Genomic DNA, 22,500 nt, shown 5'->3' with positions numbered 1-22,500 from the left:
CACGTTGCAGGACTGATTGTATCACACATTATATCACACAAGTAAAAATTCTGCAGGGCTGCTTTTATCGCACATGATATCACACAAGTAAACATTCTGCAGGGCTGCTTGTATCGCACATGATATCACACACAAGTAAAGATGCTGCAGGGCTGCTTGTATCACACATGATCTCACAAACAAGTAAACACTCTGCAGGACTGCTTGTATCGCACTGGACATGGATTGAAAGTGATACCTGACTATGTTGGGATGAGATAGTTTCTGCAGCAGACTGATTTCTCGCACGATGCTGTCCTGGTCCACGTCCTTCTTGTAGATCTTCACCACCATGGCCTTGTGACTGGTGCTGTGGACCACCTGTGAGGGGACACAGGTGCTCGTTCTTACAGCTGGTGTTTTTGCCTCATGTCAACACCTGCTAAGTCCCAAACAGAAAGAGATGATACGGTATTATCTGCTCACAGCTGCTTGTTTGACAACACTGCAGTCCTGGAGGAGTCAACCAAGCCCCACCAGTCACACGCAGGATTCTCACAGGAATGAGGCAGAAATACAGCCTTAGATGATGTCTTTTTTTAGAATGCGCATGCAGACGTTTGTCAAAGCTGGTGGAAAGGTCCCCAGGGACGCGTGGAACAAGGACAAGGGAACACCTACTTTGTAGACCTTGGAGAAGAAACCGCTCCCGATGAGTTCGGCGCTGAAGTTTTCCCAGAAGTCCAGTTTGCGCACAGCGGTGCGGAGCTTCTGCCAGCGGTCCGCGTTATCGTACTCGTCCGAAGACTCGCCGTGAAGGAGCGCGGGGCTGCTGGGCTCGGTTACGTCGCACATGCTGGCTGGGAGACAACACACACACTTGGTATTCTTCAAAGCAGACACATGTCAACACATCCATCTTATTACACATGTTCTTTCATGTCAAATGTGTGATATCATGTGCGATACAAGCTGTCCTACAGTTTTTACTTGGATGTGATATAATGTGCGATACAAGCAGTCCTGCAGTTTTTACTTGGATGCGATATCATGTGCGATACAAGCAGTCATGCAGAGTCTTTACTTGTGTGTGATATCATGTGCGATACGAGCAGTCCTGCAGCGTGTTTACTTGTGTGTGATATCAGGTGCTATACAAGCAGTCATGCAGAGTCTTTACTTGTGTGTGATATATGTGCGATACAAGCAGTCCTGCAGTGTTTACTTGTGTGTGATATTGTGTGATACAAGCAGCCCTGCAGCATCTTTACTTGTGTGTGATATCATGTGAGATACAAGCAGTTCTGCAGTGTTTACTTGTGTGTGATATAATTTGCGATACAAGCAGTCTTGCAGAGTGTTTCCTTGTTTGTGATATCATGCGTGATACAAGCAATCCTGCAGAGTGTTTACTTGTGTGTGATATCATGTGCGATACAAGCAGTCCCACAGAGTGTTTACTTGTTTGTGATATCAGGTGTGATACAAGCAGTCTAGCAGCGTGCTTTCTTATGTGTGATATCATGTGCGATACAAGCAGCCATGCATTGTGTTTGTGTGTGATATCATGTGCGATACAAGCGGTATTGAAGAGTGTTTACTTGTGTGTGATATCATGCATGATACAAGCAGTCCTGCAGAGTGTTTACTTGTGTGTGATATCATGTGCAATACAAGCAGTCCTACAGAGTGTTTACTTGTGTGTGTGATACTATGTGTGATACAAGCAGCCCTGCAGCATCTGTACTTGTGTGTGATATTATGTGCGATACAAACAGTCCTGCAGAGTGTTTACTTGTGTGTGATATCATGTGCGATACAAGCAGTCCTGCAGAATGTTTACTTGTGTGTGATATCATGCGCGATACAAGCAGTCCTGCAGAGTGTTTACTTGTGTGTGATATTGTGTGATACAAGCAGCCCTGCAGCATCTTTCCTTGTGTGTGATATCATGTGCGATACAAGCAGCCCTGCAGAGTGTTTACTTGTGTGTGATATCATGTGCGATACAAGCAGTCCTGCAGAGTGTTTACTTGTGTGTGATATAACGCGTAATACAAGCAGTCCTGCAGTGTTTACTTGTGTTTGATATAATGTGCGATACAAGCAGTCCTGCAGAATGTTTACTTGTGTGTGATATCATGCGCGATACAAGCAGTCCTGCAGAGTGTTTACTTGTGTGTGATATCATGCACGATACAAGCAGTCATACAGAGTGTTTACTTGTGTGTGATGTCATGTGCGACACAAGCAGTCATGTGCAACATAAGGACATAAAACTTTGATCTAACGATACATCAAAGTTTATTATAAAGGACATGTCGATTAATCACTAGATCAACATTTATTACAAAATACATGTCGATTACCGGTAATCGCTATATCAAAGTTTATTCAAAATCATCAGCCCGGAGATTGGGTCATGGGCGCAGGTGGGTGTTCCAACAGGACAATGACCCCAAACACACGTCAAAAGTGGTAAAGGAATGGCTAAACCAGGCTAGAATTAAGGTTTTAGAATGGCCTTCCCAAAGTCCTGACTTAAACGTGTGGACAATGATGAAGAAACAAGTCCATGGCAAAAAACCAACAAATTCAGCTGAACTGCACCAATTTTGTCAAGAGGAGTGGCCAAAAATTCAAGCAGAAGCTTGTGGATGGCTACCAAAAGCACCTTATTGCAGTGAAACTTGCCAAGGGACATGTAACCAAATATTAACATTGCTGTATGTATACTTTTGACCCACTCCTTCCCCTCTGTTGCAAGTCTCAAGTTGTATGTTGTAATATGTATATGTGCTTTGCTATGGAGTTGTTTCCCCACTCCAGACTGGGCCGCCTTAGGAGCCCAGTTTAGATTGTATTTTGTACTCATCCTCCCCAAGCATTTACCTTTTTCATACCTTTTTCCAAACCCGACCTCGGATAAGCGCAAGAAAATGAACTAATAATATGCATACGTTTTCATATATTGTTCGCTGTTCGAAGTGGCGATCAATTAAAACGGGTTTGACACGCCTAGCTTGTGGCAAGAACCGTTGCAAAGACAGCATTTTAGGAGCAGAAAAAGAGCCAGGTGTGCAAATATAAATACAACATAGTATCCTGGAAACGAGAGGGGTTGCCAGGTGTCAAGGATAGATGTTAGTGGTCATCGAGAGTCGTGGGTGGCGTCAAAATGCAAATGCTGTGCTTCAGTGGATGAAAGAGAGGCTCATAAACGCTCATAAAGGCTCATAAATGCTCTAGTGTCCACACACTGAAGTATAAAGACGCAATCCTGTTTCACCGTGCAGGCTGAAACAAAGACGCTGAAAAATGGGAGGACAGAAATAGAGGCTGACGGACCGTTCAATGAACACGGAGCGCAGAGGACTACGTGCAATGATTGTGTCCCGAAGTACATCATCTATTCACCAAGGCCTCACGATCAGAAGCTTGACGATTGCTCAATCCATGGGCAGATATCAAAACATGGATTATTTTACGTACGCTGAATAAAGTCAAACAGACGGTTAAAGGCCTACTGAAACCCACTACTACCGACCACGCAGTCTGATAGTTTATATATCAATGATGAAATCTTAACATTGCAACACATGCCAATACGGCCGGGTTAGCTTACTAAAGTGCAATTTTAAATTTGGCGCGAAATATCCTGCTGAAAACGTCTCGGTATGATGACGTCAGCGCGTGACGTCACGGATTGTGGAGGACATTTTGGGACAGCATGGTGGCCAGCTATTAAGTCGTCTGTTTTCATCGCAAAATTCCACAGTATTCTGGACATCTGTGTTGGTGAATCTTTTGCAATTTGTTCAATGAACAATGGAGACAGCAAAGAAGAAAGCTGTAGGTGGGAAGCGGTGTATTGCGGCCGACTGCAGCAACACAAACACAGCCGGTGTTTCATTGTTTACATTCCCGGAAAATGACAGTCAAGCTTTACCATTGGCCTGTGGAGAACTGGGACAACAGAGACTCTTACCAGGAGGACTTTGTTGGATACGCAGACACGGTACCGTGAGTACGCATGCAGCTGCGGCTTCCAAACATTTGATCGCTTGCCCGTACGTGCGTGCCGCTATGTGCATGTCACGTACGTAACTTTGGGGACTTTGGGGAAATATATGTGCTGTATGAACTTTGGGGAGGTGAACGGTACTTTGGGCTGTGGGATTGAGTGTGTTGTGCAGGTGTTTGAGTTGTATTGGCGGGTTATATGGACGGGAGGGGGGAGGTGTTTGTTATGCGGGATTCATTTGTGGCATATTAAATATAAGCCTGGTTGTGTTGTGGCTAATAGAGTATATATATGTCTTGTGTTTATTTACTGTTTTAGTCATTCCCAGCTGAATATCAGGTCCCACCCGCCTCTCACAGCATCTTTCCTATCTGAATCGCTACCACTGCCCTCTAGTCCTTCACTCTCACTTTCCTCATCCACAAATCTTTCATCCTCGCTCAAATTAATGGGGAAATCGTCGCTTTCTCGGTCCGAATCGCTCTCGCTGCTGGTGGCCATGATTGTAAACAATGTGCAGATGTGAGGAGCTCCACAACCTGTGACGTCACGCGCATATCGTCTGCCACTTCCGGTACAGGCAAGGCTTTTTTATCAGCGACCAAAAGTTGCGAACTTTATCGTCGATGTTCTCTACTAAATCCTTTCAGCAAAAATATGGCGATATCGCGAAATGATCAAGTATGACACATAGAATGGACCTGCTATCCCCGTTTAAATAAGAAAATCGCATTTCAATAGGCCTTTAAGAATGCGGCATTAAATGGGAAATGCACTTTTTTTTTTTAATGTTGCCTATCGTTCACAATCATTATGAGAGACATGACGACGGATGGATTTCTTTTTCAATGCATTCTAACTTGTAAATAAACATAAATACAAGTCGACTTACAGCGGAGTCAATGGGAGCTCATCTTCCGCCTATAAAATCCGATAAATAACCATTCAAAAAGCGCCAACAATACTCCATTTACGTTTGGTGACTTAAATATTTTGTTTTATTTTGTTATTATAAATGCTAACGCAGACAGACTATTTGTAGCGGCGACGTGATCACTTCCTGTGTTTACATCATCGAGTGGTCTGCTGCTTCCTTGCTTCCCTGCTCCTTGTAAGTTTATTCTAGATCATAAATAATGCCTCTCACCTGGACAGTAGATGGCTGAGGATATAATCTGACAAGTTGGGATATACTGACAATCGTTTAGGAACTGGCGAGGACGACACGAAAAGCGCTTTTCTTGGCGAGGATTATGAGACATTCTTCATCTAAACGGGAATATAACAAGATTCTATTAGTCGGCATCCTAATAACAGCAGACCTTGTACATTAAGTGATTTTTTTTAATTATGTTTGTTGGCTCTCATGAAATCTGCAGTGAGTAATAATCAGCGATGAAGAAAATAACAAAAACAAACGTGATGCGTTTTTGAAATGAATGCACCGCGTATGCTTAAAATGATAAACATATGTGAATATTAAATATTATTATTGTTACTACATGACATTTATACTTACATCATGTATATAAAACCTTAATGGAGGTGTTTGGATGTCTTTTTAAGGGCTTTGTAGGCAGAATTGAAAGGCTCTCATAGGCTCCATTGTAAACATATTTTTGATCGCATTTATTTAATATTTAGAATGCAAAAAAACAACAACATCCATCCGTCGTCATGTCTTTCATAATGATTGTGAACGATGGGCAGAATTCCAAAAAATGTGCGGTTACCCTTTAAAGTAGAGATGTCCGATAATGGCTTTTTTGCCGATATCCGATATTCCGATATTGTCCAACTCTTAATAACCAATTCCGATATCAACCGATCCCGATATATACAGTCGTGGAATTAACACATTATTATGCCTAATTTTGTTGTGATGCCCCGCTGAATGCATTAAAAATTGCAACAAGGTTTTCCAAAATAAATCAACTCAAGTTATGGAAAAAAATGCCAACATGGCACTGCCATATTTATTATTGAAGTCACAAAGTGCATAATTTTTTTTTACATGCCTCAAAACAGCAGCTTGGAATTTGGGACATGCTCTCCCTGAACGAGCATGAGGAGGTTGAGGTGGGCGGGGTTGGGAGGGGGGGAAGGGGGGAGTAGCGGGGGGTTTATATTGTAGCGTCCCGGAAGAGTTAGTGCTGCAAGGGGTTGTGGGTATTTGTTCTGTTGTGTTTATGTTGTGTTACGGTGCGGATGTTCTCCCAAAATGTGTTTGTCATTCTTGTTTGGTGTGGGTTCAGAGTGTGGCGCATATTTGTAACAGTGTTAAAGTTGTTTATACGGCCACCCTCAGTGTGACCTGTATGGCTGTTGACCAAGTATGCGTTGCATTCAATTGTGTGTGTGAAAAAACGTAGATATTATGTGACTGGGCCGGCACGCAAAGGCTGTGCCTTTAAGGTTTATTGGCGCTCTGTACTTCTTCCTACGTCCGTGTAAACAGCGGCGTTTTAAAAAGTCATAAATTGTACTTTTTAAAACCGATACCGATAATTTTGAAACCGATACCGATAATTTCCGATATTACATTTTAAAGCATTCTTCGGCCGATAATATCGGCAGCCCGATATTATCGGACATCTCTACTTTAAAGGCTAAATTTCTCTAAATGTTGGTTCTATGTTTGCTTCTAACTAACCATTTCGGAACCATTAGCGCAGGTTATTTAAACGTTTTGTGTCAGCGGGCACACACGCGGAGGAGGAGAGGACAATAAATCATATATATGTGTATATATATATATATATATATATATATATATATATATATATATATATATATATATATATATATATATATATATATATATATATATATATATATATATATATATATATATATATATATATATATATATACATACATATACATATACATATACATATATATATATATATATATATATATATATATTAAGGCTGCAGCTAACGATTATTTTTCTATCGATTAATCTATAGATAATTTTTTCGATTAATCGGTTAATCTATAGATTATTTTTTTCGATTAATCTATAGATTATTTTTCTTTTTACCGATTATTTTTTTTTATTTAAAATAAAATAAATGTAGGCCAGTTTTTTCAAAAGGCATGGCTTTTATTTACAAAAAAAAAGTATGGCCACTCAGTCAACATTGACAACAACATGACAAAATATTCTGTAACAATGTCAACATTTAAAACTTTTAAAATTAAAAGTAGCTTATTTGCTTTTTAATGTGCAAATATAAAATAAACATACAGTGCAAATTTTAATATTCTGCAATAGTATAAGCATTTCAAAAGTAAAAGTATTGCTTATTTTGCTTTAAAATGCGCAAAAATAAAGATAAACATCCAATACAAAAAAGTGCGTATTTCCTTGAATTGGCGCCGGGTATATAGTATTCGCATGCCTCGAATTACTGCCGGGTCAAACTCGTTTCGCAAAATAATTAGCGCATGCTTGGCCTTACCGCCAGCTCAGGATTAACGCCGGATCAAACTCGTTTCGCAAAATATTAATTTTATTAGCGCATGTCTGGAATTTTCGCCGGGTCAAACTCGTTTCGCAAAATAATTAGCATATGTCTAGAACTTCCGCCGGGTCAAACTCGTCACGTCATGAGTCCTGTCATCATTTTCAAAATGGAGGAGGCTGATTTCAATAATTTTAAATCGCATATAGGGAAGAAGATTAAGAGCTATTCAGTAGGATTTAAGGTCCAAGCTATTGAATATGCTAAAAAGAACAGTAAGCAGCTATGTTTTATTAATATACCGTAGCTGCGTGTGTCAAATATGAGTCATTAAATGACTCCCGCCTCCTGGTGGTAGAGGGCACTAGTGATCCTTCTTGTGACCTACTCAGTGGCCTAGTGGTTAGAGTGTCCGCCCTGAGATCGGTAGGTTGTGAGTTCAAATCCCGGCCGAGTCATACCAAAGACTATAAAAATGGGACCCATTACCTCCCTGCTTGGCACTCAGCATCAAGGGTTGGAATTGGGGGTTAAATCACCAAAAATGATTCCCGGGCGCGGCCACCGCTGCTGCCCACTGCTCCCCTCACCTCCCAGGGGGTGATCAAGGGTGATGGGTCAAATGCAGAGAATAATCTCGCCACACCTAGTGTGTGTGTGACAATCATTGGTACTTTAACTTTAACTTTAACTTGACTACCAGTACTGCAGAAGACCGGTGCTGCAGAAGACCGGTGCTGCAGAAGAAGACAACAAGCCACAAGAGTGAGCAGCGATCGTTTGCTTGCACTTTTAAGAGTGAGCAGCGATCGTTTGCTTGCACTTTTAACATGGAGGATTACATATCTAAAATAAAACAGTTTTCTAAACTGGACTTTCAATCGAAGCAGGAGGTAATACTTAAAGGAATATCTCCATCGAGACAGAGAGACTTTTAAAACTGAAAAAAGATAAGGAAGACTTCTATAAACAAGTTATCGATGCTTTTGAACAGAAGCAGCTGCGCATGGACTCATAAGTAAAGGTAAGACCATAATAACGTTTTTTTTATTAAATGTGCTTTTCATGATGGTATCCTTACATCACTCAAATTTATAAGCGCAGGCCCAAATTTACCCCATGCCTTTTGGTAAGCGCAGGAGTGAGAAGAGGTTTTAAATTAATTAGCCCCGGCGGCTATTCAAGGAAATACAGTATGCGACGCGTCGACGCACAAAAACGGCGTCGACGTATTTACGTAATCGATGACGTCGACGCGTCGTTTCAGCCTTAATATATATATATATATATATATATATATATATATATATATACAGTCGCAATCAAAAGTTGACATACACTTGTAAAGAACATAATGTCATGGCTGTCTTTAGCTTCCAATAATTTCTACAACTCTTATTTTTTTGTGATAGAGTGATTGGAGCACAAACGGGGGACAGCGTGGCGCGGTCGAGAGAGTGGCCGCGCCAGCAACCTCAGGGTTCCTGGTTCAATCCCCACCTTCTACCAACCTCGTCACGTCCGTTGTGTCCTTCAGCAAGACACGTCACCCTTGCTCCTGATGGGTCGTGGTTAGGGCCGCCAACAGTGTGTGAATGTGTGTGTGAATGGGTGAATGTGGAAATAGTGTCAAAGCGCTTTGACTACCTTGAAGGTAGAAAAGCGCTATACATGTATAACCCATAACCCATACTTGTTGGTCAGAAAAATATTCATGATGTTTGGTTATTTTATGAATTTATTATGGGTCTACTGAAAATGTGAGCAAATCTGCTGGGTCAAAAGTATACATACAGCAATGTTAATATTTGCTTACATGTCCCTTGGCAAGTTTCACTGCAATAAGGCGCTTTTGGTAGCCATCCACAAGCTTCTGCTTGAATTTTTGACCACTCCTCTTGACAAAATTGGTGCAGTTCAGCTGAACTTGTTGTTTTTCTGACATGGACTTGTTTCTTCAGCATTGTCCACACGTTTAAGTCAGGACTTTGGGAAGGCCATTCTAAAACCTTAATTATAGCCTGATTTAGCCATTCCTTTACCACTTTTGACGTGTGTTTGGGGTCATTGTCCTGTTGGAACACCCAACTGCGCCCAAGACCCAACCTCCGGGCTGATGATTTTAGGTTGTCCTGAAGAATTTGGAGGTAATCCTCCTTTTTCATTGTCCCATTTAAAGCACCAGTTCCATTGACAGCAAAACAGGTTCAGAGCATAATACTACCACCACCACCACGCTTGACGGTGGGCATGGTGTTCCTGGGATTAAAGGCCTCACCTTTTCTTCTCCAAACACATTGCTGGGTATTGTGGCCAAACAGCTCAAATTTTGTTTCATCTGACATCACATGGACAAAGATAAGACCTTCTGGAGGAAAGTTTTGTGGTCAGATGAAACAAAAATTGAGCTGTTTGGTCACAATCCCCAGCAGTATGTTTGGAGGAGAAAAGGTGAGGCCTTTAATCCCAGAAACACCATTCCTACCGTCAAGCATGGTGGTGGTAGTATTATGCTTGGGCCTGTTTTGCTGCCAATGGAACTGGTGCTTTACAGAGAGTAAATGGGACAATGAAAAAGCAGGACTACCTCCAAATTCTTCAGGACAACCTAAAATCATCAGCACGGAGGTTGGGTCTTGGGCGCAGTTGGGTGTTCCAACAGGACAATGACCCCAAACACACGTCAAAAGTGGTAAAGGAATGTCTGAATCAGGCTAGAATGAAGGTTTTAGAACGGCCTTCCCAAAGTCCTGACTTAAACGTGTGGACAATGCTGAAGAAACAAGTCCATGTCAGAAAACAAACAAATTTAGCTGAACTGTAGCAATTTTCTCAAGGGGAGTGGTCGAAAATTCAACCAGAAGCTTGTGGATGGCTACCAAAAGCGCCTTATTGCAGTGAAACTTGCCAAGGGACATGTAACCAAATATTAACATTGCTGTACGTATACTTTTGACCCAGCAGATTTGCTCACATTTTCAGTAGACCCATAATAAATTCATAAAAGAACCAAACTTCATGAATGTTTTTTGTGACCAACAAGTATGTGCTCCAATCACTCTGTCACAAACAAATAAGAGTTGAAGAAATTATGTTCTTTACAAGTGTATATAAACTTTTGACCACGACTGTAACACTAAATGGTCCCTAGTGTGTGAATGTTGTCTATCTGTGTTGGCCCTGCGATGAGGTGGCGACTTGTCCAGGGTGTACCCCGCCTACCGTTCATGTGCAGCTGAGATAGGCTCCAGCACCGCCTGCAACCCCATAAGGGACAAGCGGTAGAAAATGGATGGATGGATGTACGCTAGGCGTGCACGCCTGATAACGAGGATCGCACAAATAGGCCGATTCATTTGCAACTTTCCCCACCTGAAATGCCAGCACGTTAGTCTTTCCGATGATGTCGGTGGAAAGAGCCGAGTGACACGCTAACACACTTTGCTCGCCAAGCTGTGGCCAATCAGCGCCGCTCTTGTCCGCTGGCCTCACCAACTATTGTCTCATCGGCAGCACAAGCGAAGCTTTATCTCGCGGCTTTCGTGCTCTTCTGCCCTCAACGCTTCTTTGTCCCACGCGGCAGCACCAGACTTCCAAGTCGATCATTCACAGTCCTTACGTGAGACATTATTTTACACATTCTCAGTCATGAATAAACGCTAGCAAAAGTCAGCTAACAACGAAGCAAAGAGAGTACCTCTATTACGCCTAGAAAGACGCCTTAAACGCCTCCACCAATGTTTTATATACACACTGTAATTATATATGTAATGTAGTATCCGTCACATTCATAATAACATATTCATATTTACATATTTTAATAATTTTAAACATACGGCGCCGTATTCATTTCACAGACCCATCACTTTTTCCTTCAACAACATCCCTACTACTAATCGTGGCAGACTTGATGAGAGACAACAAAGACTACTCTGGGACAGACAATGATCCACAAACTGATATTTTTGAGCCTGAATATAAGGAGGACGATCTACAAGTTGTAGATGGTGTGTGCTAAACAGATGCAGCGTTAGTGAAACACTAAACATCATGTAGCAATCTTGCTAAGCGCTAAACTAGATATACAAACTGTATTAAAACAATCACTTACTGTACAATGTCTGCCGGTGTTTGCTTAAAATGAGCAAAACATGTAAATATTACATGTTATTATGAATGTTACTACAATACATATATACTTAGTGTGTAAATAAAACCTTGATTGAGGCTTTTTGATCTTTTTTAGAGTGCTCTATAGGCTGAATAGACAACTACCATTACTTTCATCGTTAGCTGACTTTGCTAACGTTTATTTACGAGTTAGAAATAATTTTTTTTAAAAGGGCAAAATTCCAAAAAGTGCAGTTTCCTTTTAAATGACCAAAACGTACAAAAAGTACTTCAAAATTAAAGCTGCGAGTAGCGTTGAACAAGCCCTTGCCCCTCTTGGATCACAGGGTTCACGCAAGTCGGCATGAAGCACTACGAGTTGGTATGACTACCCATCAGGCACATCATCATCATTTCTATCAAATAAGATCAAAATCTGAATTTGTGGAACCGAGTTGCTAACGTTTTGTGTTTTTTGTGGCGACTCATCGAAGCAATGTTTGGCGCAATGCCACGCCCACCTATGGGGCAGGCAAAAAATTTACGCAATTTATTATCAACTATATGTGGAGTATCTGTCATTTTTACAGAGACTCATTTGGCCAAAGTCCCTAGAAGGAGTTTGTTAAAAAGCGACCCCTATTGTTTCTCTAAAATATGGCTAAATACCATCGGTAAAAAGTTTGGCGCACTACCACGCCTACATCCTATGGCGTAGGACAAAATGACTTTGCAATTATCATGGCCTATATGTAGGGCTGGGCGATATGGCCTTTTTTAATATCTCGATATTTTTATGCCATATCGCGATACACGATATATATCTCGATATTTTGCCTTAGCCTTGAATGAACACTTGATGCATATAATCACAGCAGTATGATGATTCTATGTGTCTACATTAAAATATTCTCATTCATACTGCATTAATATATGCTCATTTTAAACTTTCATGCAGAGAGGGAAATCACAACTAAGTCAATTGACCAAAACTGTATTTATGAAAGAGTTATTAAGCAGTGGCACAAACATTCATGTCATTTCAAAACAGAAAGTGCAAGATTGTCAGAGACATTTTAAAACAAGCTATTAGTGCACTTTTGTGCAAGATGTCTTCAAGATGACAAATCAAAACAACACTAAATTAAAGTGCACTTTTTGTACAGAACGCCACTACAATAGTTTAAAACAAATAAAGTGCACTTTTGTGCATGATGTCACACAAGATATTTCAATTACTGTCAAATAAAAATGAGCTGCATAATAGGAAATCAAATATTGCATGTCCTTCGCTATGTGGTAGGTTCCTGCGGACGTTACCTCCTTATGTCGTGGACTAATTTTGTTCAAACGGTGTTGATGTGGAAATGGTTGCTTGGGCATTTTGTTGGTTGGGCACCGAACGGAGATGTTGCCATGCGAAGTAAGCACTCTTCATTCTCTAGCGGGTGACTTTTCAAATGATGCTACATATTAGCAGTAACGCTACTTTTTGTAGCAAAGCTTTCGCCCCACACTTGACAAATTACGGTTGTCTGTTCGAGACATATTCCCACTTGAAGCCAAACCACCGCCAGACGATGGACCCTGTGCTGTTTTTCTTAGGAATTAATTCTTCCTTCATTTGTTACCAGATTCACACCTTCTTTCTCTCGTATTACCACTCGCACCACAGCTAACTTTAGCCATGCCGCTACCACTCTGCTCAGCGAGGGCGTTTACGTATGTGACGTATGTAAGAAGGTGCGCTTGTTTAAGTCTTTGTGAGAAGCAGAGACTAACAAGAGTGAGAAGAGCCTGTAGAGTAATGCCTGCAGCTAAAAGCAACTGTGTGAGAACGTATACTCGAATATCACGATATAGTCATTTTCTATATCGCACAGAGACAAACCCGCAATATATCGAGTATATCGATATATCGCCCAGCCCTACCTATATGTATAGTATCTGTCATTTTTACTGCAACTCATTCGGCCAAAGTCCCTAGGAAGAGTTGGTTAAAAAGCAAACCACTTTTTTTTCGCGGAAAAACGGCTAAAAACCATCAGAGAAGTTTGCCGCACTACCACGCCCACATCCTATGGCATAGGAAAAATTTGTGTGCAATTTTTCATGGTCTATATGTATAGTATCTGTCATTTTTACAGCGACTTTTTTGGCCAAAGTCTCTCTGAAGAGTTAGTTAAAGTACCACCCCCTTTTTTTTGGCGTAAAAATGGCTAAAAACCATCGGAAAAAAGCACTACCACGCCCACATCCTATGGTGTAAGAAAACTACCATGGCCACATCCTATGGCGTAGGAAAAATTAGTTAACAATTTTTCATGGCCTATATGTATAGTATCTGTCATCCATCCATCCAGCCATTTTCTACCGCTTGTCCCTTTTTGGGGTCGCAATTAATTTGGCCAAAGTCCCTAGGAGGAATTTGATAAAAAAGCCACACCTTTCTTTTCGCAAAAAAATGGCAAAAAACTATTGGAAAAAAGTTTGGCGCACTACCACGCCCACATCTTATGGCGTAGGAAAAATTAGTTTACACATTTCAGTATCTGTCATTTTTACCGCAACTCATTTGGCCAAAGTCCCACGGAGGAGTTTGTTAAAGTACGAACTGAAAAATGGCTAAAGGAAACCAAGATGTTCGTTTTCGGCTTCTTGAGACTTTTATGTGCGGACCGTCATGGTAGACTCCTGTCGATACGTGGAACCGGTAGGAAGATCCATTTTTTTTCTAATATTAAAGAAGAGAGAGAGCAAATTTTGAAATGTCTTTTTCGGGACCCCAAAAATATGCCATTTTTCGCCATACCTGACACACCTGCAAAATATGGGGACTTTTTTCTTTATGTTAAGGGCCTCAAAAAGATGCTAAACGTATAGAAGGAAAAAAACAGGGCCCTTGCTCGCTCTGTTGCTCGGGCCCCATAACAAACATCGAATATGACAACACTCTCATCACACTAGTATCAATCCAATACTGATTCTGCCCTGGTATCGATATCTGTTTACTCTTCCTTTGTATCCAAGATGTTTAGCCCTGTTTAGTCTTCCAGTGAATGCTATTTTCCGCTACGGATAATAAAAATAATGATGGTATATTCATTTAGGAGCGGCTCCACACTGTGTATGAACATACACAGCGAGCCGTCTCTGTTAGCCGAAGTCACGCGGCAGTTACCATAGTGACACAAATGCAACTCCGGCAGTTTTAAAATGTTCATTTTCACATTCCTTTGGTTAAAAGAAGAACAAATGTTCCAAAAAAACAAAAACGAAGTTGTCATTTATTCATTTTGACGCTGCCTGAAATTCAACACCTGTGGTTTGCCCTAAATGCTGCCTTCGCAGGCTGCGCCAAGTAGGACGTGATTGTTTGTGGTCGGGTTGTGTGCTGACTCAGAGGAAGGCTCAGGCTGAGTCCTAAAAAGAAGTGCAAAGTGTGAGTGTGGAAGTGAAGAATTATGGGGGGAAAGTTATGAGGGCCCGAGCAAGGGCCCGAGTGAAATTGCTGTTGTTTTTGGCCAAATGAGTTGCGGTAAAAATGACAGATACTATACATATAGGCCATGAAAAATTGAAAACTAATTTTTCCTACGCCATAGCATGTGGGCGTGGTAGTGCGCCAAACTTTGCTCCGATAGTTTTTAGCTGTTTTTAGCGGAAAAAAGGGGGTCGCTTTTTAACGACTCCTCCTAGGGACTTTGGCCAAATGAGTCGCTGTCAAAATGACAGATACTATACATATAGGCCATGAAAAATTTAAAACAAATTTTTTCTACGCCATAGGATGTGGCGTGGTAGTGCGCCACACTTTTTTCCGATAGTTTTTAGCCATTTTTTGCGCAAAAAAAAAAAAAGGTCGCTTTTTGACGAACTCTTTCTCGGGACTTTGGCCAAATGAGTCGTTGTAAAAATGACAGATACTATACATATAGGCCATGAACAATTGAAAACTAGTTTTTCCTACGCCATAGGAGGTGGCGTGGTAGAGTGCCAAACTTTTTAGCCATTTTTTTGCGAAAAAAAAGAGGCCACATGCTCTGATCTTTCTAAACATTTTGACAGTGAGTCAAAGTGTTGGGTGGGATGCAACTGCATTACTACAATGTCCCTCTGGGTGGGAAATGATAACAGTTATAACTTCCTTAAACATGCTCCGATCTTCCTGAAATGTTTGATGGTGAGTCGGAGTGTTGGGTGGCACTTGACCGCAGGCATGAATCTCACGGTGCAACGGGGGCGAGGTCCCGTTCATTGCTGCTCACAGCTTTAATTTTTTTTGTTTTTAAACTAATTTTGTGTATATTTTTCCTTAAAATGAAGAAATGGGCGATTCTGATATTGGCAGTATCAGTAATCAATTGATGTTAATGTACATTTTTTGTTACATTTTATTAATCTTGATAAATATCTGTGTATTTTTTTGCTATTCTGCTCAAAATGTAGGTTTTTTTATTATCGATATTATTGATACCAGAGCAGTTGATATCAGTATTGACGATATTACAAGTGGGATGAGATCATATTTTCTAAAACTATATTCAGTTTTTTTTTTTGTTTTTTTTTACAAATATCTGTATACATTTTTGCTGGGAGTGTAGAAGTGTGTGATTCCAATACCAATATTACCGATACCAGGGCAATATCAATATTGGATTGATATTAGTGTCATGAGATGTTTGTTTTTTATTTTCACAAATACGTAGGTATATTTTTGCTATTTTGGTCAAAATGTAGAAGCGGCGATCCGAATATCGATATTATCAATACCAGGTCAGTATCAATATTGGATTGATACTAGTGTAAGGAGATCATATTATTTATTTTATTTTATTCTGCTCAAAACGTCAATGTCGGCGATTTGAATATTGAATATCGGCATTGACGTTTTGTACATTAAATACGCAAAAAACAGCCTGGATTTGATCCATTTTTATTAGTTACGCTCAGTAAACGATTAATCGACGTAACCATATATATTTTTACATTTTTTTCGTCAAATAGAATGAATAGTTGCTAAACTACAGTGCATCCTCTTTGTATTCGCAGTGCTTCGCTTGTTCCACATTTTGTTATGTTGCAGCTTTGTTCCAAAGTGAAGCATGGTGGTGGCAGTATCATGCTGTGGGGATGCTTTTCAGCGACAGGAACTAGTTAGGACAGAGGGAAAGACGAATGCAGCAATGTACGGAGACATCCTGGATGAAAAGAGGAATGGGTGAAACTGCCGAAAGATAGGTGTGCCAGGTTTGTGGCATCATATTCAAAAAGATCTGAGGCTGTAATTGCTGCCAAAGGTGAATCAACTAAGTATTGAGCAAAGGCTGTGAATACTTAAGTACAATGTTCCCTCAAATTTTTCATGTTTCTAAGCAAATGCTAAAACTCCCTGAGCATTCAGTGGAGCACGTGTGAGCAACATCAGACATGCACACTGTGGCCATACCAGAAAATATCAGTTTTTTTATGAGCTATGTATTAGTATTGTATGTCTGGTGATCACATTTAGTTAACTTTAAAACATTCCCATGTTGCACAATGAGATGTAAGCATGGGATAAAGTGTACATTCCTGTAACTTTCTGTCTGTAAAATATATATTTTTATTACCATTTCTGTAATTTAGTAACAGCATTTCACAATTAGTATTCATAAATTAACATTCTTAATAAATGACAGGAGAATAAACACATATCTGATTGGGGAGTCATAGTGTAACGAACATGTCGAGGGACCAATAAAAAAACGAAAAATGGCCCCAGGCTGCACTTTGGACAGCCCTGCCTAACAGTAGCCCTCCGAGTATTTACCATCATTCATGCACACCTCCTACACTGATGTCGTATTTCTTTGGGATAAACCTGTCGAGTCCAGGGTTTAAAAGGTTAAACTAGCACAAGACGGCGTTCGCAGCGAAGAAGGTTTTTTACAACCAACTGAGAGTTGACGCTGTGACGAACCTTTAGCGGGAGAGCAGAACCTAGCCTGGAGATAAGCTTGCCAAAGAGGCAAAAGCCGCTTGACACCAAGGTGAGGTTTTTCACCTCCAGACTCGAGTCTTTCTACAAAAGTCCTGTCGGGAAGGTTGAACGCCTTCATACTCGAGTGTGACGTTGTACGAGTACACGTGTGAAAAAACCCACGCACACAGACAGACAGAACTCGGTGTGCTGCGCCCGCAATGACGTCAACCTTTAAGTAAGTCGGACAAAAAAGGGGCGCTGCGCCCTGGCAGAGTAGAGTCTACCTCAAAAGGTTTTCTGGTCTTGGCTGCGGGAAATTTAAATCAAAACAATCATCATGTGTTCAAGCTGAGAAGGTCATCAGGTCTGAGGCAAAACCCGGTGACTGTTCATGACATTTCCCACAGAAACTCAGTGCCTCTCGGCTTTGTTTCCATCCACAGACTAGATCTAAACCAGTCCATGTGTGTCAGCAAGAACCGAGGACGCCTTCAGGACATTCAATCGATCGCAACTGGACTGTTTGGGTTGCCTTAGAAGGCCCCAGAAGACCCACTCATCCAAAGTATGCTTCATCAGTTTAAGTTGGGCTTTGGTTGTAAAATCCATCCCCCTTTTTACAGACCTCTTCAGGCAGGATTATTTGCAACATTTTGGGTTGAATACCCTAAAAAGGGTGTGGCAGTATGAAAGGTTGCAGAGTGCCGCAAGCACCTCAGGTTTAACCTGAGATGTACACAATATGGCCGCATACTCCACAAGCCTACGCCTTCGTTCCACCACGAAAAGGCCACAGGACAGACACAATCCTGTTGAAGGCGCAAACACAACTCCTGAACAAGTCAATTTTACAATTGAACGCCTCGAAGTAAAGTCAGACGAATTACTCCTCACATCGCAGAGGATCCTTCCTTAAGAGGTCTGTGGAAAGTTGCTGAATTTCATAAAACAAAGCCCAACTTAAACATATGAAGCCTACTTGGATGAGAAGGTCTTCTAAGGTCTTCTAAGACGAACCAAACAGTCCAGTTAAGATCAATTGAATGCCCCGAGAACACAAACACCTGGATTAATGAGAACACCTATAGACAAGTCTTCTCATACAAACCGAACAGTCCAATTGTGATCGACTGAATGCCCTGAGAACATAAAGATCTGGATGAATGAGAACATCCATAGACAAGTCTTTTCAAACAAACTGAACAGTCCAGTTGCGATCGACTGAATGCCCTGGGAACACATAGACCTTGATGAATGAGAACACCTACAGACAAGTCTTCTCAGACAAACAGTTGCAATCGACTGAATGCCCTGAGAACACAAAGACCTGGATGAATGAGAACACCCACAGACAAGTCTTCTCAGACAAACTGAACAGTCCAGTTACAATCGATTGAATGTCTCGAAAACACAAACACCTGGATGAATGAGAACACCTATATACAAGTCTTCTCAGACAAACTGAACAGTCCAGTTGTGATTGACTGAATGCCCTGAGAACACAAAGACCTGGATGAATGAGAACACCCATAGACAAGTATTCTCAGACAAACTGAAGAGTGCAGTTATGATCTATTGAATGCCCTGAGAACACAAAAACTTGGATGAATGAGAACATCCATAGACAAGTGTTTTCAAACAAACTGAAAAGTCCAGTTGCGATCAACTGAATGCCCTGAGAACACAAAGACCTGGATGAATGAGAACACCTACAGACAAGTCTTCTCAGACAAACTGAACAGTCCAGTTGCGATCGACTTAATGCCTTGAGAACACAAACACCTGGATGAATGAGAACACCTACAGACAGGTCTTTTCAGACAAACTGAACAGTCCAGTTACGATCGACTGAATGCCCTGAGAACACAAAGATCTGGATGAATGAGAACATCCGTAGACAAGTCTTCTCAAACCAATCGAACAGTCCAGCTGCGATCGACTGAATGTCCTGAGAACACAAAGATCTGGATGAATGAGAACATCCATAGACAAGTCTTCTCAAACCAACTGAACAGTCCAGTTGCGATCGACTGAATGCCCTGAGAACACAAAGACCTGGATGAACGAGAACACCCATAGACAAGTCTTCTCAGACAAACTGAACAGTCCAGTTACGATCTATTGAATGCCCTGGCAACAAAAAGACCTGGATGAATGAGAACACCCATAGAAAAGTTTTCTTAGACAAACTGAACAGTCATATATATGACATGAGTATACCGGGTAAATCAGCTACAAATATAGCACGCTAATGTTAGCATGCTAAAATGCTAACTGTAACATACAACAAGTAATAAAATATATTACTCTGAGGTGTGTAAATTACCTGAAAAATGTGTTTAAAAATGCTAGCCTGCATGCATCAAGTACCAAAATATGACTCCGGTGTATCCCCACAAAATTGGCTTAAAAAACATCGAGCATGTTAACATTAGCATGCTAACAGGTACCATTTGTCAAGAAAAAGTATTTCACACGGCGGCGTATACCTGCAAAACTAGCCAAAAAGCTAGCATGTTAAAAATAGAATGCTAACGATCGTGCCAACATTACAGCAGACATCAGGTACAACAAGGACCGAGCCGTTGACTCTTGAGGAGCCGCAAAGATGCCTTGTTTTGGTGTGATGTCTTATGTCAACCAGAAATACAGTACAATACAGACCCTTTCCAAAAAAATTTGAATATCATGGAAAAGTGTATTTACTTCCACAATTCCATTCAAAACATTAAACTTCCATAGATTATAGATTCAGGGCCCACAACTTAAACAATCTCAAAAGTATTTAGTTGTTTATTTGTACATAATTTGGGCTTCTAGTTTAAAAAAAAACAACAAAACCCGGATTTTAAAAAAAACACACACATACATATATATATATATATATATATATATATATATATATATATATATATATATATATATATATATATATATATATATAAAAAATTGCTAAAACATTGGTTTGGTTAATTCTTTGCATGGAATAAAAAGATAAAGTCAAAATTAAGAAATTGTGGATAAAAGAGGAAAGGGACATTATGGCACTTTCATTGCATTTTTTCAAAGAGACCGGCGTCAGACCAATGTGGACCACCTTAGCCGTGCTCACCTCGGTTTTTTTCAACCCTCGTCCGTTCCCTATTGGGGTATACAAAAACAACATGAAGGAACTAAAGTCCAGGACTGTAAAATATAACCAATGTGCTACTTTAAAATAATAGTCCAATAATATTAAAATAATTACTGCATAACATCAATTCCTTTCCATTGTTACATAATAATAACGGGGCAAAATAATGTTACACAGTCGTAATTCCCTGGCACTAAACCTGCTGAAAATAGTTATTCTCAGTTGTCTCTATGTTTTTACATTTGCACACTTTGCACTATTTTTTTTTACACTTTATGAAACATTTCTTATGTATTCCTTATTTTTGCATCTTCTTTTTAAGAGCTTATTGTTAGGTGCTCAATGTAATTTTACAATTTTGTTGACATTTTACATGCTTGTGTTGATATTTCCTTTCTGCCTTGATAGCTGAGGGCATTATAATCAGAGGAAGTTACATTGCCAATAAAATACATTTTTCTCCTGCTCCTTATTTTCCATTGGTCATAAAAATATCCATAATTATCAAGATCGACTGATATAAAAATGTGTAGCGTAATACAGTTTTCAGCAATATTGACCGGCCCTAATAGGAATTATTTGAAAACCTTACCACCTATACAAGTTAAAAATATGACATATAGTGTGTAGTTTCTTTAAAGAGTATTCCTCAATATTCAACGGATTAAGTAAGCTATTTTGTGTGCATTTTGAGGTATCGAGACCAAATCTATGAAGAAAGTGAGGAGGACCCACATATACTGTACATGCAACATGGGTCACATGACACCACAGAACATGTACACATGAGCAGCACTGAAAACGATACATCAAAACCAGGTCATGACATTGACACGCACTGAGGATGCAATTGGACAGATCGTATTTTCCAGGCTGTGGAGCAAAAATAGGTCGGAAAAATTGTTTCCAACTTTTAGCCGCACAGGACTATGTAATGAAATGAGTTGGATAGGTGTGCCAAGCTTGTGACGTCGTATTCAAAAAGACTTGAGGCTGTAATTGTAACTTTTTTGATTTTAGCAAATGGCCGCAATGAACAAAGAGTGGAACATTTGTGGACTTTGTATTCCAGCTTTAGGAGCACTTGCATTCAGAGGAGGAGCTACACTTCCATGTTTAAAGAACAGTTTCCCGCATAAATAACGCAAAATGTAGATTGTTTTGATCATTCTTTGATTGTCGAAACATCTCTTGACAAATAGGGATGGTACATTTCACATTTAAATCGATACGGTACTCCTGGTGCCTGGGAATCGATACCGGTACTCAACGGTACCAGTTTTTGGTACTCTAGAACGAGCGCACAGCAGGCGTTTGCTGCATGGATGCCGCCTCAACTCACGGCAAAAAACAGTCTTTTCTTGTTGGGAGAACAACTTGACATGGCTGTGAACCTGATATTTCCATAATGTAGACTTTCTTTTGTCCATTTCTGCTCGCTTGTGGCTGGCTAATCAGTAGCAAGTGAACTGCAGCCAAGTTCCCCCCGCTACGGCACTGCCCGAGGGTCAAAAAGGATGTGTGTGCTTTAATCGCCCGTTAAAAAAATGTGTCGTAATTGAAATGTATAGTGAACGCGTTAACTTTGCACCTTCTCATTCAATGCATTTTATTTATTTTCATGACTATTTACATTGTAGCCCATGGGTGTCAAACTCTGGTCTGCGGGCCAAATTTGGCCCGCCGTGTAATTTCACTTGGCCCGTGAGGTGATATCAAATTAACACTAGAGCTGGCCTGCTGATTATATACAGCGGCGGCGCCGCGGTACACCGCTAATTCTCATACTTGCCAAACCTCCCGGGAGACTCCCAAATTT

General features: G+C 40.5%; 1 protein-coding gene across 3 annotated transcripts in view; it reads right to left on the bottom strand.

Moving 5' to 3' along the window:
* Positions 1-22,500, bottom strand: part of LOC133619475 (dual specificity testis-specific protein kinase 2-like) — a 117,556-nt gene that overhangs the window by 49,268 nt on the left and 45,788 nt on the right. For 2 of the 3 annotated variants that reach the window (XM_061980519.1, XM_061980518.1), the window contains exons 2-3: positions 661-839; positions 239-360 (exon numbers count right to left, since the gene is read on the bottom strand). In XM_061980519.1, coding sequence (XP_061836503.1) covers positions 239-360; positions 661-834 — 296 coding nt within the window. In that variant the 5' untranslated portion in view covers positions 835-839. The remainder of the gene's footprint in view (positions 1-238; positions 361-660; positions 840-22,500) is intronic. The other variant, XM_061980520.1, reaches the window with a different exon arrangement.

This window comes from Nerophis lumbriciformis, linkage group LG20, assembly GCF_033978685.3.
Source record: "Nerophis lumbriciformis linkage group LG20, RoL_Nlum_v2.1, whole genome shotgun sequence".
NCBI classification, from domain to species: Eukaryota; Metazoa; Chordata; class Actinopteri; order Syngnathiformes; family Syngnathidae; genus Nerophis; species Nerophis lumbriciformis.
Note: the sequence above shows the minus strand (reverse complement) of the source record. Positions and strands in the feature narration are given on the sequence as shown.